Below are 22,150 nucleotides of genomic sequence, written 5' to 3' on the forward strand. Positions count from 1 at the left end.
TTACAAGAGGAGGGCTTGGTCCTGCCTGTGGCCCTGGATGTGAGCAGCCCGGTCAAGGGATGGGCTCCCCCACCACCTCAAAGAAGTGCTTTTTGTCTGTCTTGGAAAAGTGAGCTCAGGAGTTGGGTGCACATGTTACCAAGCACAAGGACCTGAGTTCAAGCCCCTGCTCCCTACCTGCAGGCAGAAAGCTGCATAAACAGTGCAGCAGTGTTGCAAATTCTCTCTCTCTCCCCCACCCCCATGTCCCCTTCCCTCTCAGTTCCTCTGTCTATCCACAAACAAAACCACTTATATGCTACAGTAAGCATCAGATGTTCACAATGTGCAGCTCCCTCTTCTGTGCAGCATTCTGCTACTCGGCCTGCCTTGCAATGTGGGGAAACTGGGTAGGTCCGTGGAAAGTCCTCAGACCACAGTTTACTCTCAGGAGAGTTGGGTCACAGTCTTGGAGAAAATCACCAGGGACTCTGTGATCGGGTGTACAAAATGCATCCTTCTTTATTGCAAAGATAATATGGAAGTGCAAAGATAGCTCGTGGGGGTAGAGCCCCCACCCCCGCCCCCAAGTGGAAGAAGAGGATGGCCCAGTCATACTTCTTTCCTTCTCCTAACGGGCTAGCTCCTCACTGGTCCACTGAGATCACCTGTCTTTCCTACTGGGTGACAGCTTCCCAGGTGTGGTTAGCTTCTAAGATTTCTTCCAGGTGGACAAGGTGCTTCAAAAAAAATTTCTACCATTTCCCAGTGCTACCTTTAAGTTCTTCCCCACTGGTGTGGGAACCACATGGTAACATAAAACAAAGTGACTGCTAGCAGCTTATGATGCTGCAGACCGCCTGGCCCTCTCACCTCCTCTGAGGCACACTTCCTCTCCTCTTCCTACCAGTCCTCTCTCTCTCTCTCTCTCTCTCTCTCTCTCTCTCTCTCTCTCTCTCTCTCGTGCTCCCAGGCTTTCCCCACATCTCATGGCAGCATTTGCCCAGTTTCCTGACTTGCCTGTTTACAGACCTCTCCCACCAATTCCCATCCCTCGCTCCAGCCGAGAGTCCTCTCAGAAAAGGGACGGCAGCTCAGTCTTTTTTTCAGAGGCTGAGGTAGCTCACCAGGCTGCCTGCCTTGCCACACACATGGCCTGGGTTCTAGCCCTGGCACCACATGGGAAGTGCTATGGCAGCAGAGGAACTGTCACTGGTGTGGTTGGTCTGTGTGTCTGTCTAAATCAAGGGTGGGGAACATTTGGCCCACATATGGCCTCAAAATCACCTGGTCTGGCCCTACCAAGGCAACTGCAGGTGGGACTCAAAATTCAATATATCAAGGTGTTTTCATAGCAGCATTAAGTACTAATATGTTTTTAATCTTTATTTATTAGATAAAGACAGTCAGAAATTGAGAGGGTAGTGGAGACAGAGAGGGAAAGAGACACCTGAGGCACTGCTTCAACACTCAAAAAGCTTTCCCCCCTGCAGATGGGGACCAGGGGCTTGAACCTGGGTCCTTGCACATTGTCACATGTGTGCTCAACCATGTGTGCCACTGCCTTGCCTCCGCGAGTACTAATTTTTAAGTTGATAATTTTGTATAGCCCTTGAATGATGTCATAGTGATTCAAATGACCTTTTGCAGAAAAAGGCTCCCCACCCTTGAATGAACCAAGGAGCCTGAAGCAGTGAGATCACCTATGAGGCCCTAGTTTCACAAAAAGACCAATAAATAAAATTAAAATAAAAAATTTAAAGTAGTTTGATGTCCTCAGAATCTAGCATAGTGCTGGGTATACAGGAAGCTCTTGATGAACTTTAAGGCCCTAAACGCACTAAGTGTGGCTACTCTGTTGTCTGTTTTATGCTGAGCAGATACACTATATACTGAAAAGAAAGGCTGGAGGACCCTGGTGGAGAGCACACCCTACCGTGCACAAGGCCCCGAGTTCTAGCCCTTGGCCATCACACAGGAGCATCATGAGCAGTGCTGCAGTGACTGCTCTCTCTCTCTCTCTCTCTCTCTCTCTCTGTGCTTCAGACCTCTACTGAAAAAGAAGAAGACGAAATAAAGAATCCACTGGGAGCAGAGAAATCATGCAGGACTAAGACCCAGAGGTAAGCCTGGCAAAGAAAGGGAAAGGGAAAGAGAGAGAAAGAAAGAGAAAATGAAAGTGAAGAGAAAGAGAAAGGGATAGAGAAAGAGAAAGAAAGAGAAAAAGAAAGTGAAGAGAAAGAAAAAGAGAAAAAGAAAAAGAGAGAGAGAGAGAAGGCAGGCAGGCTGGCTGGCTTAAGCAGTGACCTCGTCCTGCATGACGAGACCTGTGTTAACACATTCTACCTTCTAAACTGCCCTGTAGTGAGTCAAGGCATCTGGGGGCATTTGACCTTCTAAAACAAATCAATTTGTAAGAAATCGAAACCCAATAACAACTTCACTGGATGAAAATAAATTTATCTGCAATCACGCGAGCAAATTCACATTCCCCGAGTACATGAGATGAATAAAACTAATCTAATACATAGTAATACAGACTGTGCTAACATTTACAACAGTAATTTCTTACAAATTAGTCACAGTCTTTCCTGGAGAATCCACCCCAGCTAGTGTGTGTGTTTGGGTTTTGCTGTTCTCTGCCCTTCGGAGTCAGGACAGATCTTAAAGGACCCCAGAAAAGAAGGAGCCAGGACAGTGACAATAGCATGCCAGTCCATTCTGAACTGCAAAGCCAGTTATCCAAACAGATGAACATATAGATGCGTGCAGACACAGCCAGTTTTAAAAAATATTTCTCCTTTTTTTTATAGAGACAGAAACTGAGAGACGAGGAGGGGATAAGAGAACAAGAGAGACAGAGAGACACCTGCATCACTGCTTCACTACTTAGGACAATTCACCCCCACAGGTGGGGACTGGGGTCTTGAACCTGGATCCTTATGTGTGGTGATGTGTGTGCTCAACAGGGTGTCCCACCACCCAGGCCCCATATGAGCTTTATTAACCCCACCCCCCACATCCCTCCAGCGGGCTGATTTTTCTGGGTGTGCCGCCAAGCCCTCTGCGATGGCCGTCTGAATGGTGGGGCAGCCATCTGCTCCCTTTCAGTGACTGTTGGTCGAGGACTACAGTCTCACTGTCCGCCGGTGCTTATGGGTCATGTGGAGAATCCTGACGTGTTCCGGCAGCGGCCAAGCCACAGGCCCTTGGAGGAGACCCCACTGCAGGCGAGGCTCAGGAAGCTTTGTCCCACTGGCCCAGGTCTCACCGCCAGTGGCAGCATTTGGGGGAAATGATGGGTCTCTGAAGTCTAGATCTGCATGGTGGCAAATCTAGATCACATTGAGGGTGCTCTGACCGCTCTTTCTATCTGAGTGAATATGCAACTGCCAGGGCAGGCTGCTTACCTCAATTATTCTTTTTTGTTTTGGCTGAAAGAGAAATGCGGTTTTCATACTGTGTGCCAATCTCATCAGTGATTGATTCCAACAGTGGATTTGGTGATAAATCCATTGCTAGTATTTTTTTAAAAAATATTTTGTCCTGTTCCCGAGAGATTAATCCAGAACAAATACACATAAATCTACACAGCCAGCCAGATTTGAAAGGAGTCCATAATTTTTTTGAATGCCAGTATCAGGGGCTGGGCACGGTTTGGCTCCGTGGTCTCCTAGTCAAGATCTCAAGATGCCTGCCTCCATGGGTGGCCAACACTATATCGTTTCTTCTCCAAAACAGAAGATTCCGGGTACATCTGGGTGACAAGTCTAGCAGATGGAGACTTGTCTCAAGTGGCCTCCCCCAGGGCTCTGTTCTGGCTCCTACGCTATTTAATATTTACATCAATGACCTCCCAGAAACTTCTTCAAGGAAGTTCATCTACGCCCATGACATGTGCTGTGCAACTCAGGCATCAAAGTTCGACATCCTCGAGGAAACACTCACGAAAGACATGTCTCTGATATCTGATTACTGTAAACAATGGCAACTAATCCCTAGCACTGCAAAAACGGTATCATCTGTTTTCCATCTACACCATGCCTCGGCCTCGCGTGAGCTTAATGTGCAGCTTGGCGATACGAGAATCCGGCATGAAGCCCAGCCAGTCTATCTTGGCGTTACTCTCGATCGCACTCTGTCATTTCACGAACATCTCATAAAAACTGCAGCAAAGGTGGGCGCGAGGAATCACATCATTGCAAGACTGGCCAGCTCCTCATGGGGCGCGAGCGCTTCCACACTACGATCATCCTCTCTGGCATTATGCTATTCCACTGCAGAATACTGTGCCCCAGGATGGTTCTGTAGCCCCATGTCCACTTGGTCAATTCCAAATTATATTCCTCCATGAGGATAATTTCTGGAACCATCCGTTCCACCTCGGTTCCATGACTGCCAGTTCTTAGCAACATCGCCCCGCCAGATATTCGTTGGGATGCAGCATCATCTAAGTTCATTTCCCACGTCTACGCTCGACCGGACCTGCCAATATACGCAGATATCTTCGCCCACCCTGTCCAACGCTTGACGTCTCATCACCCAATCTGGTCCCCTACGCCTACACTGAACTTCTCTGTTCCAGTCTCTTGGAAACAGAGTTGGCAGTCAGCTGAGGTCAAGAACAAACACCTCATCACAGACCCCTGCAAGCGTCAACCCAGCTTTGACCTAGCACGTTATGATTGGGCCCTCCTCCATCGCTATCGAACAGGCCATGGCCGGTGCGCCGCTATGTTCCACCGCTGGGGAGCCAGAGACGACCCGAACTGCCCCTGCGGCTCCAGACAGACTATGACCCACATAGTCAACGACTGCCACCTCTCCAGATTCAAAGGAGGTCTCGAAACTTTACATCAGGCTCAACCTGACGCTGTTGACTGGCTATGGAAGAAGGGCAAACGCTAGAAGGGGCTGGGCAGAGGCACACACCCAGTAGAGCACACATATTACCATGCCTCTGGACCCAGGTTCAAGCCCCCAGTCCCCACTTGCAGTGGGAATGATTCATGAGTGGTAAGCAGTGTAGAGGTGTCCCTTCTCCCTCTGTGTCTCCCACTTCCCTCTCAATTTCTGTCTCCAGAAACTTGTATGAGCAACTTTTTACCTTGGGATATATGTCAGCAGGAGAATCATTAAATCCACATGGGTGGCAGAATCCCAGAGGTAAAGGAGAAGGATTTCATGTACTCATGGAACCAAGCATTTCCCCCTGTTCTCTGATGGGAAGATGCCAATGGACTTGGCTTATACCTGAGTCAAACTGTTTCACTGAATTTCTTTTTTTTTTTTTTTTTGTCCTCAGGGTTATTGCTGGGGCTCAGTGCCTGTATTATGAATCCACTGCTCCTAGAGGCTGTTTTTTTTTTCCTTTTTGTTGCTGTTGTTGTTTTATCATTGTTGTGGTTATTACTATTGTTGTTGTTGTTATTGATGGCATTGTTGTTGGATAGGACAGAGAGAAATTGAGAAAGGAGGGGAAAACAGAGCGAGGGAGAGAAAGATAGATCCTGTAGACCTGCTTCACTCCCCCCCCCCCGCAGGTGGGGAGCTGGGGGCTCAAATCGGGATCCTTACACTGGCACTTGCGCTTTGTGCCATATACGTTTAACCCACTGCACTACTGCATAACCCCCTTCAGTGAATTTCTGTATGGCTGAATTTCTGTATGAATTTCAATGAATGGCTGTATGGTTTTTGTCCTACGATTTTGAGGCAAACACTACTGATGTGCAAGGGAACATCTCCCTCGTTTGTAACATTCAGCACCGTGCCTGAAAGCACAACCATTCTTTGTACCCAGAATATCAACATGTGAGCATCTGATGCAAAATACCAAGTGGGCCCAGTGCAGGCCTGGGCAGGAACTGCAAGCCCTCCCCTGGAGGGAGGTTCACATGGACAGGTCACAGAGCTTCCTAAAAGCCCCCCCACACACACACACACACATTTAATAAAATATCAGCTCTGACTGAAGTAGTACATTTACATTAGTTGCACACAGGCAGAGAAGCTGAAAGTCTTACAAAAACAGTGTCCACCTCTATCACACACTCTAATGCTGACTTCTCTTTAATTTTTTAGATTTTTTTTTTAACTTCTTTTTAATGAGAGAAATAACAGAAAGAGAGATAGAGACAGAGATGGAAAAAGCGACCAGAGCACTGCTCAGTTCTGGCTTATGGCTGGGCTGGGAATTAAACCTGGGACCTCAGAGCATCGGGCACACAAGTCTTTTTGCATAACCATCATGCTGTCTTCCCACTCTATTTTTCTTTTAAATATGGATTTAATGAGATAGAGAGGAACCAGAGAACCACTCAATTCCATTATGTGCTGCGAGGAACTGAACCGGAGTCTTTGCACATGTAGATGTCTGAGTTCTTCCACTAAGATACCACCCTAGGCTGTTTGTTCATGAGAAGATGGGGGGGGGGGGCGGCTAGAGCATCACTCTGGCACAACGCAAGACACACCGATGACCCACCCTGGCCATTACTCTGACACTCCTCTGGTTGGAAATCCTTCTCCCTCCCATCTGCCACACTCCTCCTCTCCCTTCAAGTATCAACTCCAGTGTCTACTCTGAACAGCCCCACCCAGCCTCCTGCCCAAGCCCATGCAGTCACACTCCTAGCTCTCCTCATGTGTGGGTCATGTCTGTCTATTACAGTGCTGATCCCACTGGTGTGTGAGCATTTTCCCCAGATGTCAGTCTTGCCAAGGCTGCAAGCTTTCTCCCCGTCTACAGCCCAGTAGACTGCCTGCAGGACTGAGTGTGTGAGGAAATTCCGTGTGGGTCAGTAACTCCCACTGTGCTGATTATGCAGTTAGTCAGGTCTGAAGACGGACATTTTTCTAGATTTGACAATAAATACATGTTATTTTAAGGACTTTCTTTTCCAAAGTCTGATTTCAATATATGGATATTTTCTTTCATTAAAAGTTTGCTCAGCAGCAGCCCGTCTGGCTTGAGATATTTGTCTTGAAACTGATCCAATGAATATTCTCAATTTCAATAACTAGTCTGGCACGAAAAAGCAAACAGGATTTCCAAAATCAATACATTAGGTCAGTGGCTGAGGTGCGGCACAATTCAGACGGGGAGGGCAGTGTCCTGGCTGCGTCTCTATTTCTCAGGGCTAACATCTTTATGATCTGAAGATCAGTGCTCAGATGCCAGGATTCTCCTTACCTTCTCCCACCAGCCCCACAGAAAGGCCCCATTTTCTCCTTTTTGAATAATTTCGGCAAATGTTTGGTAGAGTGACTTTTTAAATAGGTCATTGTTATATAAGAGTAACAGAACAGAAAATGAATTCCTGCAGGGCTACTTCTGTTCACTTTTTCTTTTCATCAAGACTCAAGACTTCCCAGTTTCTATGTTCAGGTTTCAAGCAGCTTGGGACGTGTCTATTTCTCTTAAATTTGACCACCACTAAGCATCCTGACTCAGTTCAATTGTTAACACTTTAATTCAAAGTTGAACAGGTTTTAGGGAGCTTGAGACCAGTTCTGGCACCCAGGCAACCTCTACCTCTCTTGATATGAAAATATTACGGCTTGCCATAGTGAGTATGAAATGAAAGTGATGGCAAAAAACAAACAAAACACAAAACAAAACAAAAAAAAAAAAGTGTAGGCACAAAGGCCTAGTTCTGAGCTGTAAAGAACCTTTTCTTGTCTTCTCCCCCACCCTCCTTTTCCGCTCTCCTCCTTCCCCAGTCCTTGGTCTTGGACTTCACAGTGGGACTCATACTCAAGTGTAGCACGTGTCCCACACCCTAGGACAGTGGTTCTCAGAGCATGGTCCCCAGCACAACAGCAGCAGCGGCAAAAATGAGAACTGATGAGAAGGGGAAATTCTTTGCCCACCCCACCCCAGCCTCAGATCTCCTGAATTAGGAACTCGGGGGTAAGCTTTTGAATACAAATTCAAGTCTGGTTCTCACAAGGTAAGAGTCCAGCCTGACCCTGTAGAGTTTACCAAACCAGTTGGTTTCCCGCCACCGCCCCCCTCCCCATGTATGTAGCTTTTGTCTTTTCAGAGCTCTTCTTGGAAAAGTTCACTCATTACCTTCCAAACCTGTCGCTTCCTTTCCAACTGTGATTTTATTTACCTGTTAAATCTTCCTCCTCTATGGCCTCTCCTAACTGCCTCAGCTTAAACCCCAGCTTTCTTTTTTTTTTTTAAGAGCAAATATTTCTTTTTTATATATATTTATTTATTCTCTTTTGTTGCCCTTGTTGTTTTTTATTGTTGTTGCAGTTATTATTGTTGTTGTTAGCTAAGACAGAGAGAAATAGAGGATGGGAAGACAGAGAGGATGGGAAGACAGAGAGGAGAGGATGGGAAGACAGAAATAGAGAGGATGGGAAGACAAAGATACCCACAGACCTGCTTCACTGCTACAGGTGGGGAGCTGGGGGCTCCAACCCGGATCCTTACCCAGTCCTTGCGCTTGGCGCCACGTGCGCTTAACCCACTGAGCTACTGCCTGACTCCCAACCCGCTTTCTGAACACCCTTCCTGTAGTAATTTTCAGGAATTTTCCCCAGGTATTTTTCATGCCAATGACTTTGGAACATTCACTCAAGTAATAATCTACAGAGGTCACCAATTGGCTCTACATGGCTCCAGGAAGAGGGTGTGTGTGTGTGTGTGTGTGTGTGTGTGTGTGTATACCTGAATTGATGGGTTCAACAGAAAAAAAAAATCTATAGAGTCTAGGGGGCAGAGGAGATAGCATAGTGGTTCTGCAACAGATTTTCATACCTAAGGCTCTGAAGTTCCAGGTTCAATACATTGTGGCACCATAAATCAGAACTGAGCAATGCTGTGGTTAAAATAATTGAATAAATAAAGAATTGCTTTTTCTCCTTAAAGAGATCTAGGGCTTGTGTTGGAGGATGTTTCCGGACTATGTACCAGAATCCAAGAATCCACAGGCCAAAAAATGAGCTGAGAGGCAAATTTTTCAACCACTCACCAGTACTTTTAATGCCAAATACGGGCTTTCTTCAAATACTTTCTGTGATTTACATTTCTTAAATTTACACAACCTCTTGTATCTGTGCTGTCTCTCCTGATAGAACCGTTCATCTTTAAAAAAAAAAAAAAAAAAACTCTTATGACCTTGCACACCAAAAGACAAGAGGAGTGTTGACTACAGTAAAAATAATAATAATAATAATAATAATAATAATAATAATAATACGCTGGACACCTGCAAATGACGCCAAAAAAGATCAAGAATCTGCACCGGCTTCAGGAAATGATGTTCTTCTACCAACCTGGAAACGCTATAGTTGTTCTGAGTTATTCTATTGGGCATGTATGAGAGCACAACCCGAGGGTTATAGCGATAGAAACTTTAAGGGGGTTGACAGAGAACGGACCCAGAGAGCACACCCTGTGCTCAGCCGGGGTTCACACCTCCGGTCCATCCCCGGGAAAACACCACACAAGGGGGAGGTGTTGGAGGAGCAGGGCAGGGCGCTGTGTCTGTCTGTCCACTGCGACGAGTGGGACTGAGCAGATGCAAGGTCCTGGTGGCAGGAGAAAGGTAATAAATGAAACTTATTTACCACGGGGGCTGACAGCGTCTCGTGAGAAGCCCACATCGCTGCAGCACGGGGCTTGCAGGCCTGGGGTCCCGGGCTCGCCGCCCCAAGCCAAAGCCAAGGGGAGCTCTGCAGCCTTTCCTGTGATCACCGGTGCACAATCAACACACCTTCACAGACAGGAGGGCATGCACAAGTGCAGTGTGCCTGGGCAGCAGCCACGGACACAACCTGGGGACGCTTTGCGGCTTGCCGTTGCGGCCTGACTTTTGCAAAGCGGGCTTTATCCCATCCAAGGCGAGTGTGCCGTGCACCCCGGCCCAGCCGCCTCGCTGGAGATCCGCACGGCTGCTCCGGGCGGGGACAACCCGCACATGCAGCTCCGCGCCTCCGGAAGCAGCGCCTGCGTCTACACACGGACCCGCAGCGCCGCCCCTTCCAGCGCTCCTCCGCTTCCTTCCCCACCCCGACGCCTCCAGGGGGCGCCCCCGACGCCAGGGAGGGTCACCCCCACCAGGCCCCCGGCGGCAACCCGACCCGCTCCGCTCGCGCCCCCGCCCCACACTCACCCGCCCGTGGCCACGGAAGTGTAGCTAAGCCCCGCCTCTTCCGGCGCGCCCCGCCCCGCGTTTGCGCACGCGCTGTGGCGCGCAGGCGCAGTGTGTCCAATGGCTGAGCTGGACCTGTGACCTGGGGGGACGGGGCGGGGAGTGGGCGGAGTCAGAGAGTGGGGCGGGGCCAGAGAGCGGACCGCTGGGCAGGGCCAGGGAACGGGCCGCGGGGCGGGGCCAAGGCGAGGGGCGGGGCTACAGCCACACCCCAAGAGCATGGCCGCGCAGGCTCGCCCAGGTTGCCGGCCTGTAGGATTTAATACTCCATGTTCAGCCAAGACATAGCTCCCTTTCTGTCCTTTTTTGTATTGTTTTAAAGATGTCAGTGTGATTTTCGACATCTGAAGGACTAGCCGTTTTTCATCCTCGAGGGAATGGGGACACAGAACTCTGTGATGGGAAAGGTATGGCATTATACCACTGTTACCTTACAATTTTGTAAATCAATATTAAATCACTAATAGGAAAAAATTTTAATTAATTACTCGATTGAAATCCTGTGAATTCCACATGAGTCTACACTGGACACTGGACGGTGACAATGTGTATTTAAAGGTAAAAGATGTCAGTCACTTGGAATATGTGGGGAAAGGGCAATGGGTATTTATAAAGGTCACAATGAGAAATGCAGCATACTTTTTTCCCATTAATATAATTTTATTAGTGATTTAATAATGATCGACAAGATTGTGGCATAAGAGGGGTACAATTCCATATAATTTCGGCCACCATCAAATCCCATCCCCTCTGTTGGAGGCTTCCTTATTATTTTTCCTTCTGGGAGTATGGACCAAAGATCTTCATGGGGTGCAGAAGGTGGGAGATCTGGCTTCTGTAATCACTTCTCCACTGGACATGGGTGTTGACAGGTGAATCCATACCCCCAGCCTGTTCCTGTCTTTCCCTAGTGGGGCAGGGCTCTGGGGAGGTGAGGTTCCAGGACATATTGGTGAGGTCGTCTGCCCAGGGAAGTCAGGTTGGTGTCATAGTGGCATCTACAACTTGGTGGCTGAAAAGCATTAAGATATAAAGCAGAACAAATTGTTTAATAATCAGGAACCTAAAGGTAGGAATATAGCAGAAGAGATTTAGGGTCCTCATCCTGGAAGAAGTTAGGAAGTCTATTTTAGGTATATTCCAAGGGGCCCATAACTTTACTAATTTTTTTTTTTTTTGCCTCCAGGGTTATTGCTGGGGTTTGGTGCTTGCACTATGAATCCACTGCTTCTAGAAGCCATTTTTTCCCTTTTGTTGCCCTTGTTGTTTTATCGTTGTTGTGGTTATTGTTGTTATTGATGTCATTTTTGGATAGGACAGAGAGAAATGGAGAGAGGAAGGGAAGACAGAGGGGGAAGGAAAGACACCTACAGACCTGCTTCACCACTTGTGAGGCAACCCCCCTGCAGGTGGGGAGCCGGGGGCTTGAATTGGGCTCCTTACGTAGGTCCTTGCCTTCATGCCACCTGGGCTTAACCCGCTGCACTACCACCCGACCCCCCAACTTTACTAATTTGACTTTGACTAAACCCAATAGCTAACATGCAGATGGGCTAAAAGTATTGTCTGGGAAGCTGGTACCAAAGTTGGAGATAGGTCTAAAAAGCTGGATCAGGGCAAAAAGTAACTCCTGAATATGGAAAAAGTATATAAATACCGTTAGCTGTAAACCCTATTGATCTGACCTAGGGCCCATGTCTATTCATAGTTAGCACAGGAGCCTGTGTAGCCTTTGCATCCCTGTCAGGCTGAGCTCACATTTCATGGTCACAGCTAGGAACATTCTAGGCTGCTGTCATTTCAGGACGTCTTCCTCTAGTGGCAGAGTATGTTGATCCAGCCTCCCTTCTGAGAGTGGGGCAGTTTCTACCATTGTTATTCCACACTGAGGGCAAGGTCCTGTAGAGGCCCATAAAAGGGTTTATGATGTTGTTCCTGATGGAGATGACTAGGGATGGTGGAGGGAAGGATCTGTTAGAGGTCTAGGCCCATCATATGTATATAGGAATCCCAGGATTCCCTGGCTAGGAACCCAGATGATGGGGTGGCCTGATAGTGACCAAAAGGGCCATTATTAAAGTGGCAGTTCAATTTTTTTTCCTCAACTTTAGAGCTTTGTTGAGTAATGGTTTATAGTCTTTTTCACCACTCCCGTCACCAATGATGTGTCCCCATCTCCACCCCTATATGTAACCACTCTAGTTCTCCCACAGTGTTAGATATAGGTTGACATGTTTTTAGATAGATGTTGACACTTCTTTCATTATGCTTTGTAAATGAAATGCAAGGAGAAGCTGTAAGTGTAAGGATGGGAATGGGCATCCTCCAAGCCAGGGTGAGTCTTTGGTCTGTGCATCCTTACTGTTTCACTGCATACTCCTGATACTTCATCAATGGCATATAATACCAAAAACTAGGTGTATTTAAAGTTTTAGATGTTTTTTTTTTCCTAAGTGACTTGGAAACAATGGCTTATTTGCAGCTAACCTGTAAAATGTACCTCTCAAAATATAATCAAAATCAGCCTTTGGAAGTACACACACAGTGAAAATTGCTGAGGTCTTGTCCAAAAGCTAGGACCTTGTCCTACAAACCTTCCCACAAATCATGGAAGGGAAATGCACTTATCTGTAAGGATTTCAGTGAACTTGCTTATTTTTATTACATTAGTGTGGAGTGCAGTAGTAAAGGTGTTTTGTTGTTGCTGTTTTAAATATTTATTTATCTATGAGAGAAAGAACCAAAAAACGCCATTCTGGCACATTTGATTCAAGGGATCCAACTCAGGACCTCATGCTTTTTTTAAAAATATTTTTTATTTATAGAAAGAAAACATTGACTAAACCATAGGGTAAGAGGGGTACAACTCCACACAATTCCCACCACCAGAACTCCATATCCCATCCCCTCCCCTGATAGCTTTCCTATTCTTTATCCCTCTGGGAGTATGGACCCAAGGTCATGTGGGATGCAGAAGGTGGAAGGTCTGGCTTCTGTAATTGCTTTCCTGCTGAACATGGGCGTTGACAGGTCAATCCATACTCCCAGCCTCTCTCTCTCTTTCCCTAGTGGGGAAGGGCTCTGGGGAAGCAGAGCTCCAGGACACATTGTTGGGGTTGTCTGTCCAGGGAAGTCTGGTCGGCATAATGCTAGCATCTGGAACTGGTGGCTGAAAAGAGAGTTAACATACAAAGCCAAACAAATTGTTGAACAATCATGAACCTAAAGGCTGGAATAGTGCAGATGAAATGTTGGGGGGTTCTCCATTTTGTAGATAGCTAGTAGGCATATTTTAGTTATATTCAAAAACTATACTAGTTTTGTTTTTGTTTTTTCTTCCCTGAGCCTGTGCCAGGCTAGCTTGCGGGCATGAGAGAGATGACCAGGGACTCATGGCTAAGCTAGGAACACAGTTCAATCTTTGTTGATGAGTGGGGATATAGTTCGATCTAGCTATCTCTAATCACAATCCTGTCCTTATATATCTCCGGAAGTGATATATGTATCGGCAGAAGTGTCAGATTGGAAGAGGATGTACTTAGGATAGGGGGTGGGGAGAAGGAAAAAGCGCTCGAACCAGTGGGGATTAAACCAGTGCGAACAAAACAATGACTATGTAAATAGACCACAAACAATGCAACAGAACGGGTCTTTAGAAGCAGAATTTAGAAGCAGACCAACATTTCCCCCTTTCTTTTTAACTAATGGCCATAGTATCAGGAGTGTGGGTGAACAGAAACCAATATCATACAGGCATTTTCAAAAGAACTTGCACAAAACAGGGAGGAACAAGTAGGAGAGCAGCAAGAACCAGTGTGATGCCAAGGGGAGGCCTGAGGGGGTGTTTCCTGTCTCAAAGGACAGTGCCTAGCAGGCAAAAGGGCGTTTCCTGCCTCTGGGGGGCATCTCTTGCCTCTGGGGGCATTTCCTTCCTCTGTGGGCATCATTGCCTCTGGGGGCATTTCCTGTCTCTGTGGGTAGGACCTAGTAAGGAGGGAGGGTTTCCTACCCCTGGGGACAGGGCCTGCAGGTGAGGGTGCATGGCCTTTAGAGTCCCAAGGCTGCTGGCTGCAAAGTTCATGGACTGCTATGGTCAGTCTTTGAGAAAACCAGCAGCGTAAAGGGAAGCTGCTGTAAAGTTGTGTAAAGTGTCCAAGAGGTGTACCAGTAAGTCCGATAGAAGTTTCAGTACAAAGCAGATGACCATGGAAGAAATGCCAGGGGATGAAACGCTGCATGTCTGTCTTGATGGGAAAGGTCAGCCACCGGAATTCTGCTTTTCTATAGAGAGTGAGCTTTGGAGTCTGTGAATCTGTTTTTTCAGCTCGTGCCAGGTCACATCATTGGTTTTGGGAGGTGCGTTATAGTCAAGCCATTTTGTGGGTGATGTCAGAGAACAGGGGTCCAAATGGATTTCTGGGGGTTCCATTTGAGCAGATGCTTTTTCATGTGAAGAGGACAGCTGTAATTCACTTACATGTAGCATCATGAGTCCCTGGAGGGCATCCTAGTCCAAAAAGCTCCTCAAAATTCCATTGAGGGTGCTTCTGACGGTTCCTACTGGATTGCTGCAGGCACCCATTTTTAAAAACGTCTTCCCATTGAAGAAAGAATCGAATCAGGAGGGTAGAACTAACCACGTGTCTCCATTCTTGGGGACTTCCAGGGTACTGGAGAATGCTCTTCAAGTTAGAGTAGTCCTTCTCTGAAGGAAACATGTGAGACAGAGTCCAGAAAGTCCCAGGGGAAATCTCCATGCATCTCCCAAACTCTACAATCACGGTCATAAGGAACCTAAGTTCCCAGTCAGGGACCCAAAGTGTGGCCCAGAGCAAAATGTTCCAGAGACAGAGTAACTGTCTCATGAAGAAAGAGTAGAGGTTTTGGGAAACCTCTTCATAAGTTGAAAGGCAGCCCATAGTGGAGAGGTAGCCAAATGGCTTTACTTATCTGGGGGATGGGCGGGTTAGGTCCCACGTTGGTGCCGGTCCCTGTATCAGGTGCCAAATGCCGGGCTAGCTTCGTGGGTGTGAGAGAGATGACCAGGGACTCATGGCTGAACTGGGAACGCAGTTCAGTCTTTATTGACGAGCGGGGATGCAGTTCGATCTAGCTATCTCTAATCACAATCCTGTCCTTATATATCTCCTGAGGCGGAAGTATCAGGTTAGAAGAGGATGTACTTAGGATAGGGGGTGGGGAAAAGGAAAAAGAGCTTGAACCAGTGGGGATTAAACCAGTTCAAACAAAACAATGATTATGTAAATAGACCACAAGCAATGCAACAGAGGGGGTCTTAGAAGCAGAATTTAGAAGCAGCCCAACAAGCCTGAAATCTGATATGTAGGTGGATCCAAGTTATTGTCTGGGAAGATGATGTCATGGCTGGGAAAAGGACCAGAAAGCTGGATCAGGGAAGAGAGTAGCTCCCTAATATGGGAAAGGGGTACAAATATTGTTGACTGTAAACCCCATTGATTTGATGTGATCTGGGGCCTATATTCAGCTTAGGAGCCTATGTGACCTCTGCATCCCTGTAGATCTGAGTTCACATTGTGTGTTCATGAGTAGGAACATTCCATGCTTCCCTAATATCGACCCATCTTCCTCAGGTGTCGCATAGAGTATGTTGTCCATCCTCCCTTCAACACATTCTCTACCATTGTTGATCCAAGTTGAGGGCAAAGTCCTATGGGGGCAAGCAAAGGGGTCTGTTGTGTTGTTCCTGATAGAAATAACCGGTAAAAGTGGAGAGAGGGATTTATTTGAGGACCTCATGCTTTTAAGTCCACTGTACCACCTCCCAGGCCACAAAAGTCATTGTTCGTTTGTTTGTTTTTCCCAGAGCACTGCTCAGTTTTGCCTTATGGTGGTGCTGGGGATAAAGCTGGAACCTTGGAGCCTCAGGCGTGAGAGTCTTCCGCATAACCACTAAGTTATGTCCCCATCCTCAATGATTTTATTCTTAGCCTGTTAAGATTAAGTAGAAAGGAGTTGACCTGGGTTTTCTGTGAGTCCTAGGTTGTTCAGAGAAAACCAAACTTTTGCAATATTTGCTTTAATAGACACTGAAGAGGATCCGCCTCTGTGGAGTAGATATGATCGTGACAGGAAGTCATCGTTACATTTGTGTCAGCAACCAGAGCCTCACTGTCCAAGGGGGGCTTGCACTTGCACCTGGGAGTGGCTAGAAACTCCCTCAGCTGTTTGTTAGAACAGGAGAGATGAAATACTGGCCTTAGCATCTTCGTGATATTATAATTTTAGCTGAATGATAACGCTTTTTATCTCAGTGTCACTGAAGTAAATGTTTAGTTCTCACAGCTTGCCATTCTACAAGTGCTTAAACATTGCCACCCCTCCCTACCCCAATCCAGGAGTTCCCTAAACTGTCTTCTAGAGACCTTAAGCCCTTTGCAAAATGTTCCAAGAGACTTCCTGGAAAGAATTTCTAACACCACACATCAGGGGAGGGGCACTCACCTATTACTCCAAGCTTACTGAATGAACAGCGAGGCAGCATTCTTGCCAGAAGAATTTACTCTAAGCCTGAGGAGCAGGAGGTGAGGCAAAAGGGGGTAAACATAGGATTCTCAAATGAACTTAGAATGTGTTTGTCTGGTCTTTTCATTAATGACAATAACACTTGAAACGACAACAACAAAAAGTTGGAGATTGGTCTAATTAAAGACAACTGTGAACTGGATTATGGGTATTTATTTATTCAATTATTATTATTTTATTTTTGTTATTTTTACCAGAGCACTGCTCAGCTCTGGTTTAAGGTGCTACTGGGGATTGAACCTGAAACTTTTGTTGCTTTAGGCATGGAAATATTTTTGCATCACCATTATGTTATCTCCCCCACTCTCCAAGATTGTTTCAAAATAAACTAACTATGCTAAATTGGCAAGAAAATATCTATTTCATTGATATATTTAAGAGATGATGTGAGAACACAAACAATCAAAGGCAAATGCAAATCCATGGATTCTGACAACACAGTGCTGGCTTGCAGAGGAGAAGGGGAGGGGTGGGCCCAGGGAGAGGAGAGGGCAGATTGGACAGTGGTCGGTGGGAAGACCCGTTGTGACAGCCATCATTCGACATACACAGACGGCAGGGCGGGAACTGTACACCTGAAACCCACACTGCAAACCCACATTGCTACAACTGGAAAAAAAAAAAAAAAGAATAGAATCAAAAAGCCCAAGCCAGGTGGAAGCAGTGTAGGAACGGCCCTTAGTCCCAGCACACACACTTCCTGTACTTGGGAAAGCAGAGAGGGCGCAGCAAACAGCAAAGGCCTGTCAGCCGGGATGGAGTGCAATGAAACCAGGGCTGAGGGGCCGTGAAGTTCCGGCAAGGGCTTGAGGGCTTCCATTTCTACACAGCGGGAGCAAAGAAATGCTTGCTGACATTTGGTGCCATTGGAGCTGAGCGTGAAGAAAGGGAGTGGTGAGCTAAGGAAAGCGAGGGGCCACGTCCTGGGTTCTGACTGGATTGCGCTTCATTTGGTGGGAAGGGCAAAGTTGGACAACTTCTCAGGTCATCAGCTCACCCTGGATGGACACTGGGCACCCATGGCTGCCTCCCAGCAGGTGGCAGCAAGTCACACTGGCTACAGCAGGAGGGGGTGGACTGAGAAGTCCTGGTCCTGTGACCTCTCTCGCTCTCTGTGTGGTACACTTGAAGCTCTTCTGAGTTAGTGGAACCCAAAACAGAACTGCTGTTGGACTGTGAATCTTCAGATTCATTTGCCAGCTAGTCCAAGAATGGATTCCACTTACGCAGCTAAGTTTTGCTACGTTGGTTGTCCATCGCCTGGCATCTCACAGAACCCAGAGGCCACATGTGAGCAGTGTTCTTGGGCTAATTCACAATCCTGCTGGGTATAGATAGTGACACTGTCGGTAGTCATGAGCTGACTCTCAGCCATCAACATGACCCCGTTTTTGACCAATTACAGGGTGAATATATTCTCAGAGGAAAATTTATTCAAATTTCCAATCCCTTGTGGTGAAGCAGGGCTGCAGGTGTCTCAGTTTCTTTCTCCCTTTCTGTCTCCCTCTTCCCTCACAATATCTCTCTTTCCTATCAAATAAAAAATAAATAACTAAATAAAGGAAATGTGGCCATGGTCATCAAGAACAGTAGATTCAGAGCTCCAGCAATTATAACCCTCGTGGCAATAAAAAATAAGTAAATAAATAAACATAGAAAGAAAAAATGGAAGGCAGGCAGACGTTTTGGAGGTGATTATGCTCAGTGAAATAAATAAAAAGATGAAAGACAACTACCAGATGGTTTCATATGTGGAATCTAGAGATCTGATTTACATAAACTTGCCAAAAAAAAATTCAAACAAAACAGAAGCAAGCAAACTGTTTTTAAGACTTGCAAGACTATGGTGGTTATCTTTGGGAGGTGGGAGGGGGGATACAGAATTTTGAAGGTAAGTGTAGTGTGGAATCTTATAATCTGGTAACATTCATAGCAAATAAAAATTAATAAAGACTTTTGCAGAACTATTATACTGTCACCCTAGCCTATTCTAATTAATTTTATAATGGTATCATAACCTTGATAGAAATTGTGAGCAATGATAGCAAAAGAAAAAAAGGTCAGGCCAGTATCACTCGAGAATATAGATGCAAAAATCTCTCATAAAATACTGACAATTGTAAAAAAAAAATAAATAAATAAACAAAAATTTAAAAATACTGACAATTGTACTTGCTTTGGCAGCACATATACTAAAAAAACTGGCAACTTTGAGCACAACAAAATAGGAAAAGGATGAAGTATAATGATTAATTGAACTTCCCTCCCCATCCCAGAATACAAAATTTGCCAACACTTAATAAATCAAACAATATAATTGATCACATTAATTAAATGCTCTAAAATTCATGGTGACCTTAATAAATTCAGGGGGGGGAGAAAGCATTTGGAACAATTTATTACCAGGTCATGATGAAAGCACTGCACTGAAAAGAGAGTTTCCTTCACTTTATAAAGGACATCTGTGAAAAACCAGTTGTTAACCATCATAGCAGGAAATACTGGAATGGGCCAAGGTAGAGTAGTAAAAAGGTATGAAGATTAGAAAGGGAGAACACAACTGTTTACCCAAAGTAGTTTATATGAAAAGTTTTTTTCTTAAAAAAACTCCAATTAATTAATTTAGATGACTAAATTAAGTGAATTGCCTTTAGATCAAGAGATTATTCATATAGAAAATTTTTGATATCTACTAGATTAACCACTGAAATGAATGAGCTCATAAGATGAAAGAAGAGTTTATAAAAACCCCTGTCCTCTGTGTTAACAACGGCATTTAGAAAATCAAAGTTATGGGGCCAGGCAGTGGCACACTGGGTTAAGTGCACATAGTAGGAAGCTCAAGAACCCACACAAGGATCCCAGTTCAAGCTCTCAGCTCCCCACCTGCAGGAGGGTTGCTTCACAAGCAGTGAAGCAGGTCTGCAGGTGTCCATCTTTCTCTCTCACCTTCTATGTTCCCCTGTTCTGCTCCCCTCTCAATTTCTCTCTGTCCTATCCTGTCGGGAAATTGTGAGGATGTGGGTGAGCTTGGCAGGGCTTGACCTGAGGAGTGCGTCTATCCTGTCAGTCTCTCTCTCTACTGAGAGGTTGAGAAAGGAGGGACAGGAGTAACCCCAAAGGTGTGCCTCGTCTTATCAGACTCCCTGCCTCCCAAAGCACACCACATTCCTGATATTATGGCCATTAGATAAAAACAAAGGGGGAGATGTCAGGAAATTGTGAAGAGCCTCACAAAGAACCCTGCATTCCTGATACTATGGCCTATCTACATAATCATTGTTTCGTCTGAAAGATCCCCAACCATTCCATTCCTTTGATCTATCTTCTTTCTACCCTCAAGACCCTCCCTGCCTTCAGGGTAATATTAATCCTACCAGTTAAAACCCTCGAAACAGTTGCTAAGGAAATTTCTACTTTCCCATTCCCTTTTGCCTTTCTCCACCCCTTTCCTAGCCATTTCCATTTCCGACTTGCCACTTCCAGGTCTGCCCTTTAAAAGTCTGGGCTCTCTGATCAATAAAGAAATTGTATTGCCTTGCACCACGTGTTTGGTTCCTGAGTCATCTCCCTCACGTCGCTGAGTGAGTAGCAGCCCAGGCTGGCTCTGGTCGAGTTCTCTCCAACCCAGAGAACATGCGCCTGGGAAGAGGCACCCCCACGCTAACCCGGCACTATCCAATAAAAAAAAAAATGGCTGCCAGGAGCAGTGGATTCGTAGTGCTGACACTGAGCCCCAGTGGTAACCCTGGAGGCAAAAAAAAAGAAAAGAAATGAAATGAATGTTTTAGATATGCCATTTATGAGAATATTACAAATACCTGGGAATTATGCAGTACTTTGGAATTATGTGGCAGTACTGAAATGAACGATCTAGATAAGAGGCCATTTTGTGCACAGAGAATCTTGTACCAAGAAAGACCATGTTCTGAGCTATGACAAAGCAAGACTCAATGGATAAGGATTAAAATAATAAAAAATGAGTTCTGTGGACACAGTGAGATTTAAATATAAGTCAGTGATAGATTGCTGGCAAATCCCCAAATCTCAACATTTATTTTTGTTTATACTACAGCATTTTTATTAGAGATTTAATAATGATTTATAGGATCCCAGGGTGTAGTTCCATATTGCATGCACCCACCCCAACCCCCTGCTCAGGCTTATGGTGGTGCAGGGGATTGAACCTGGGACTTTGGAGCCTCAGGCATAAGAGTCAGTTTGCCAAATCATTATGCCATCTACCTCTACCCACAACCAAAATTCTTAGAAAGTCTTAGAAATGGCTTGACTTTTTTTTTTTCAAATTCACATCTTTTAATTCTCTATATTCCACACATGCTCGAAACCGCCCAGTAGGCGTCGAAATTTCACCTCCTTGTAAGGTTCCTTCACTAAGCACAATCACTTCCAGTTCCAGTTTTGTCCTGAAAGACACAATATCATCTTTTCAAATTGCAGAGTAGTATTCCCTGGAGTGCCTACCCCATAACTTCTTTATCCCAGTCATCTGTCACAGGCATTTAGGCTGCTCCCAGACTTTAGCTATTGTGAATAAAGCAGCTGGACACATAGGCATGCATATATCCCTTGAGTTAGTGTTTCTGTGCTCTTTAGTTACACCCAGGAGTGGTACTGCTGAATCACTAGCTGTTTACGTTATATTGCTTGAGGGCTCTCCATACTGTTTCCCATAGGGGCTGCTTCAGTTTGCATTCCCACCAACAGGGCAACAGAGCCCCTTTCTCTCCCCATCCTCAACAGCATTTGCCGTTTCCTGTTTTGTAGATCTAAGTGATCCTCACTGATGTGAGGTGATATCTTGTTATGGTTTTAATTTGTATTTCTCCAATGATAAATGAAGTGGAGCATTTCTTCTTATGTCTTTGGGCCATGTTTCTCTGCTTTAGGAAAATGACCTATTCAGATTTTCTACCCATCTCCTTATTGGGTTATCTGGCTTCTTGTTGTTAAGCTGTATGAGTCCTTTACAGATATTTAATCTCAACCGCTTGCCAAATGTGTGGTGTGCAGATATCTTCCCCCAGTTGCAGACCACCTGTGTACCTTTGTGGGGTTGCCTTTCAGTAAGTATAAGTTTTTCAGTTTGCTGTAAGCCCATTTGTTACACTTTGTTTCAGTTTCACATGCCCATAGGGATGAATTTCGAAGTACATCTTTGATGTTCAGATCCCAAAGTGTTTCACCAATGTTTTTTCTCTATGGATTTTATAGTGTGGGATCTAATATCCAGGACTGTGATCCAGTTAGACTTAATTTGGTGCATGGTGTAAAGTGGCAACCTAGTTTTACTTTCCAAGGTGTGACTATCCAGTTTGAATAGCACCATTTATGGAAGAGTCTTCTTCCCCCCCCCCCCAAGTGGTTTTAGTTCTTTTGTCATATATTTGGTGTCCACTAACATGTGGGTTTAT

General features: G+C 45.7%; 2 protein-coding genes across 3 annotated transcripts in view; both read right to left on the reverse strand.

The window, feature by feature from the left end:
* Nucleotides 1-10,166, reverse strand: part of MMAA (metabolism of cobalamin associated A) — a 28,648-nt gene extending 18,482 nt beyond the window's left edge. For both annotated transcript variants that reach the window (XM_060179013.1, XM_007528458.3), the window contains exon 1: nucleotides 10,113-10,166. The gene's annotated coding sequence lies outside the window, so the exon portion shown is untranslated. The remainder of the gene's footprint in view (nucleotides 1-10,112) is intronic.
* Nucleotides 10,167-11,043: 877 nt separating this feature from the next.
* SMAD1 (SMAD family member 1) overlaps nucleotides 11,044-22,150 on the reverse strand; it is a 118,243-nt gene continuing 107,136 nt past the window's right edge. Inside the window, exon 7 of the mRNA XM_060179011.1 lies at nucleotides 11,044-11,163. Within this exon, the coding sequence (XP_060034994.1) occupies nucleotides 11,059-11,163 (105 nt within the window). The 3' untranslated portion in view covers nucleotides 11,044-11,058. The remainder of the gene's footprint in view (nucleotides 11,164-22,150) is intronic.

This window comes from Erinaceus europaeus, chromosome 19 (assembly GCF_950295315.1).
Source record: "Erinaceus europaeus chromosome 19, mEriEur2.1, whole genome shotgun sequence".
Taxonomy (NCBI): Eukaryota; Metazoa; Chordata; class Mammalia; order Eulipotyphla; family Erinaceidae; genus Erinaceus; species Erinaceus europaeus.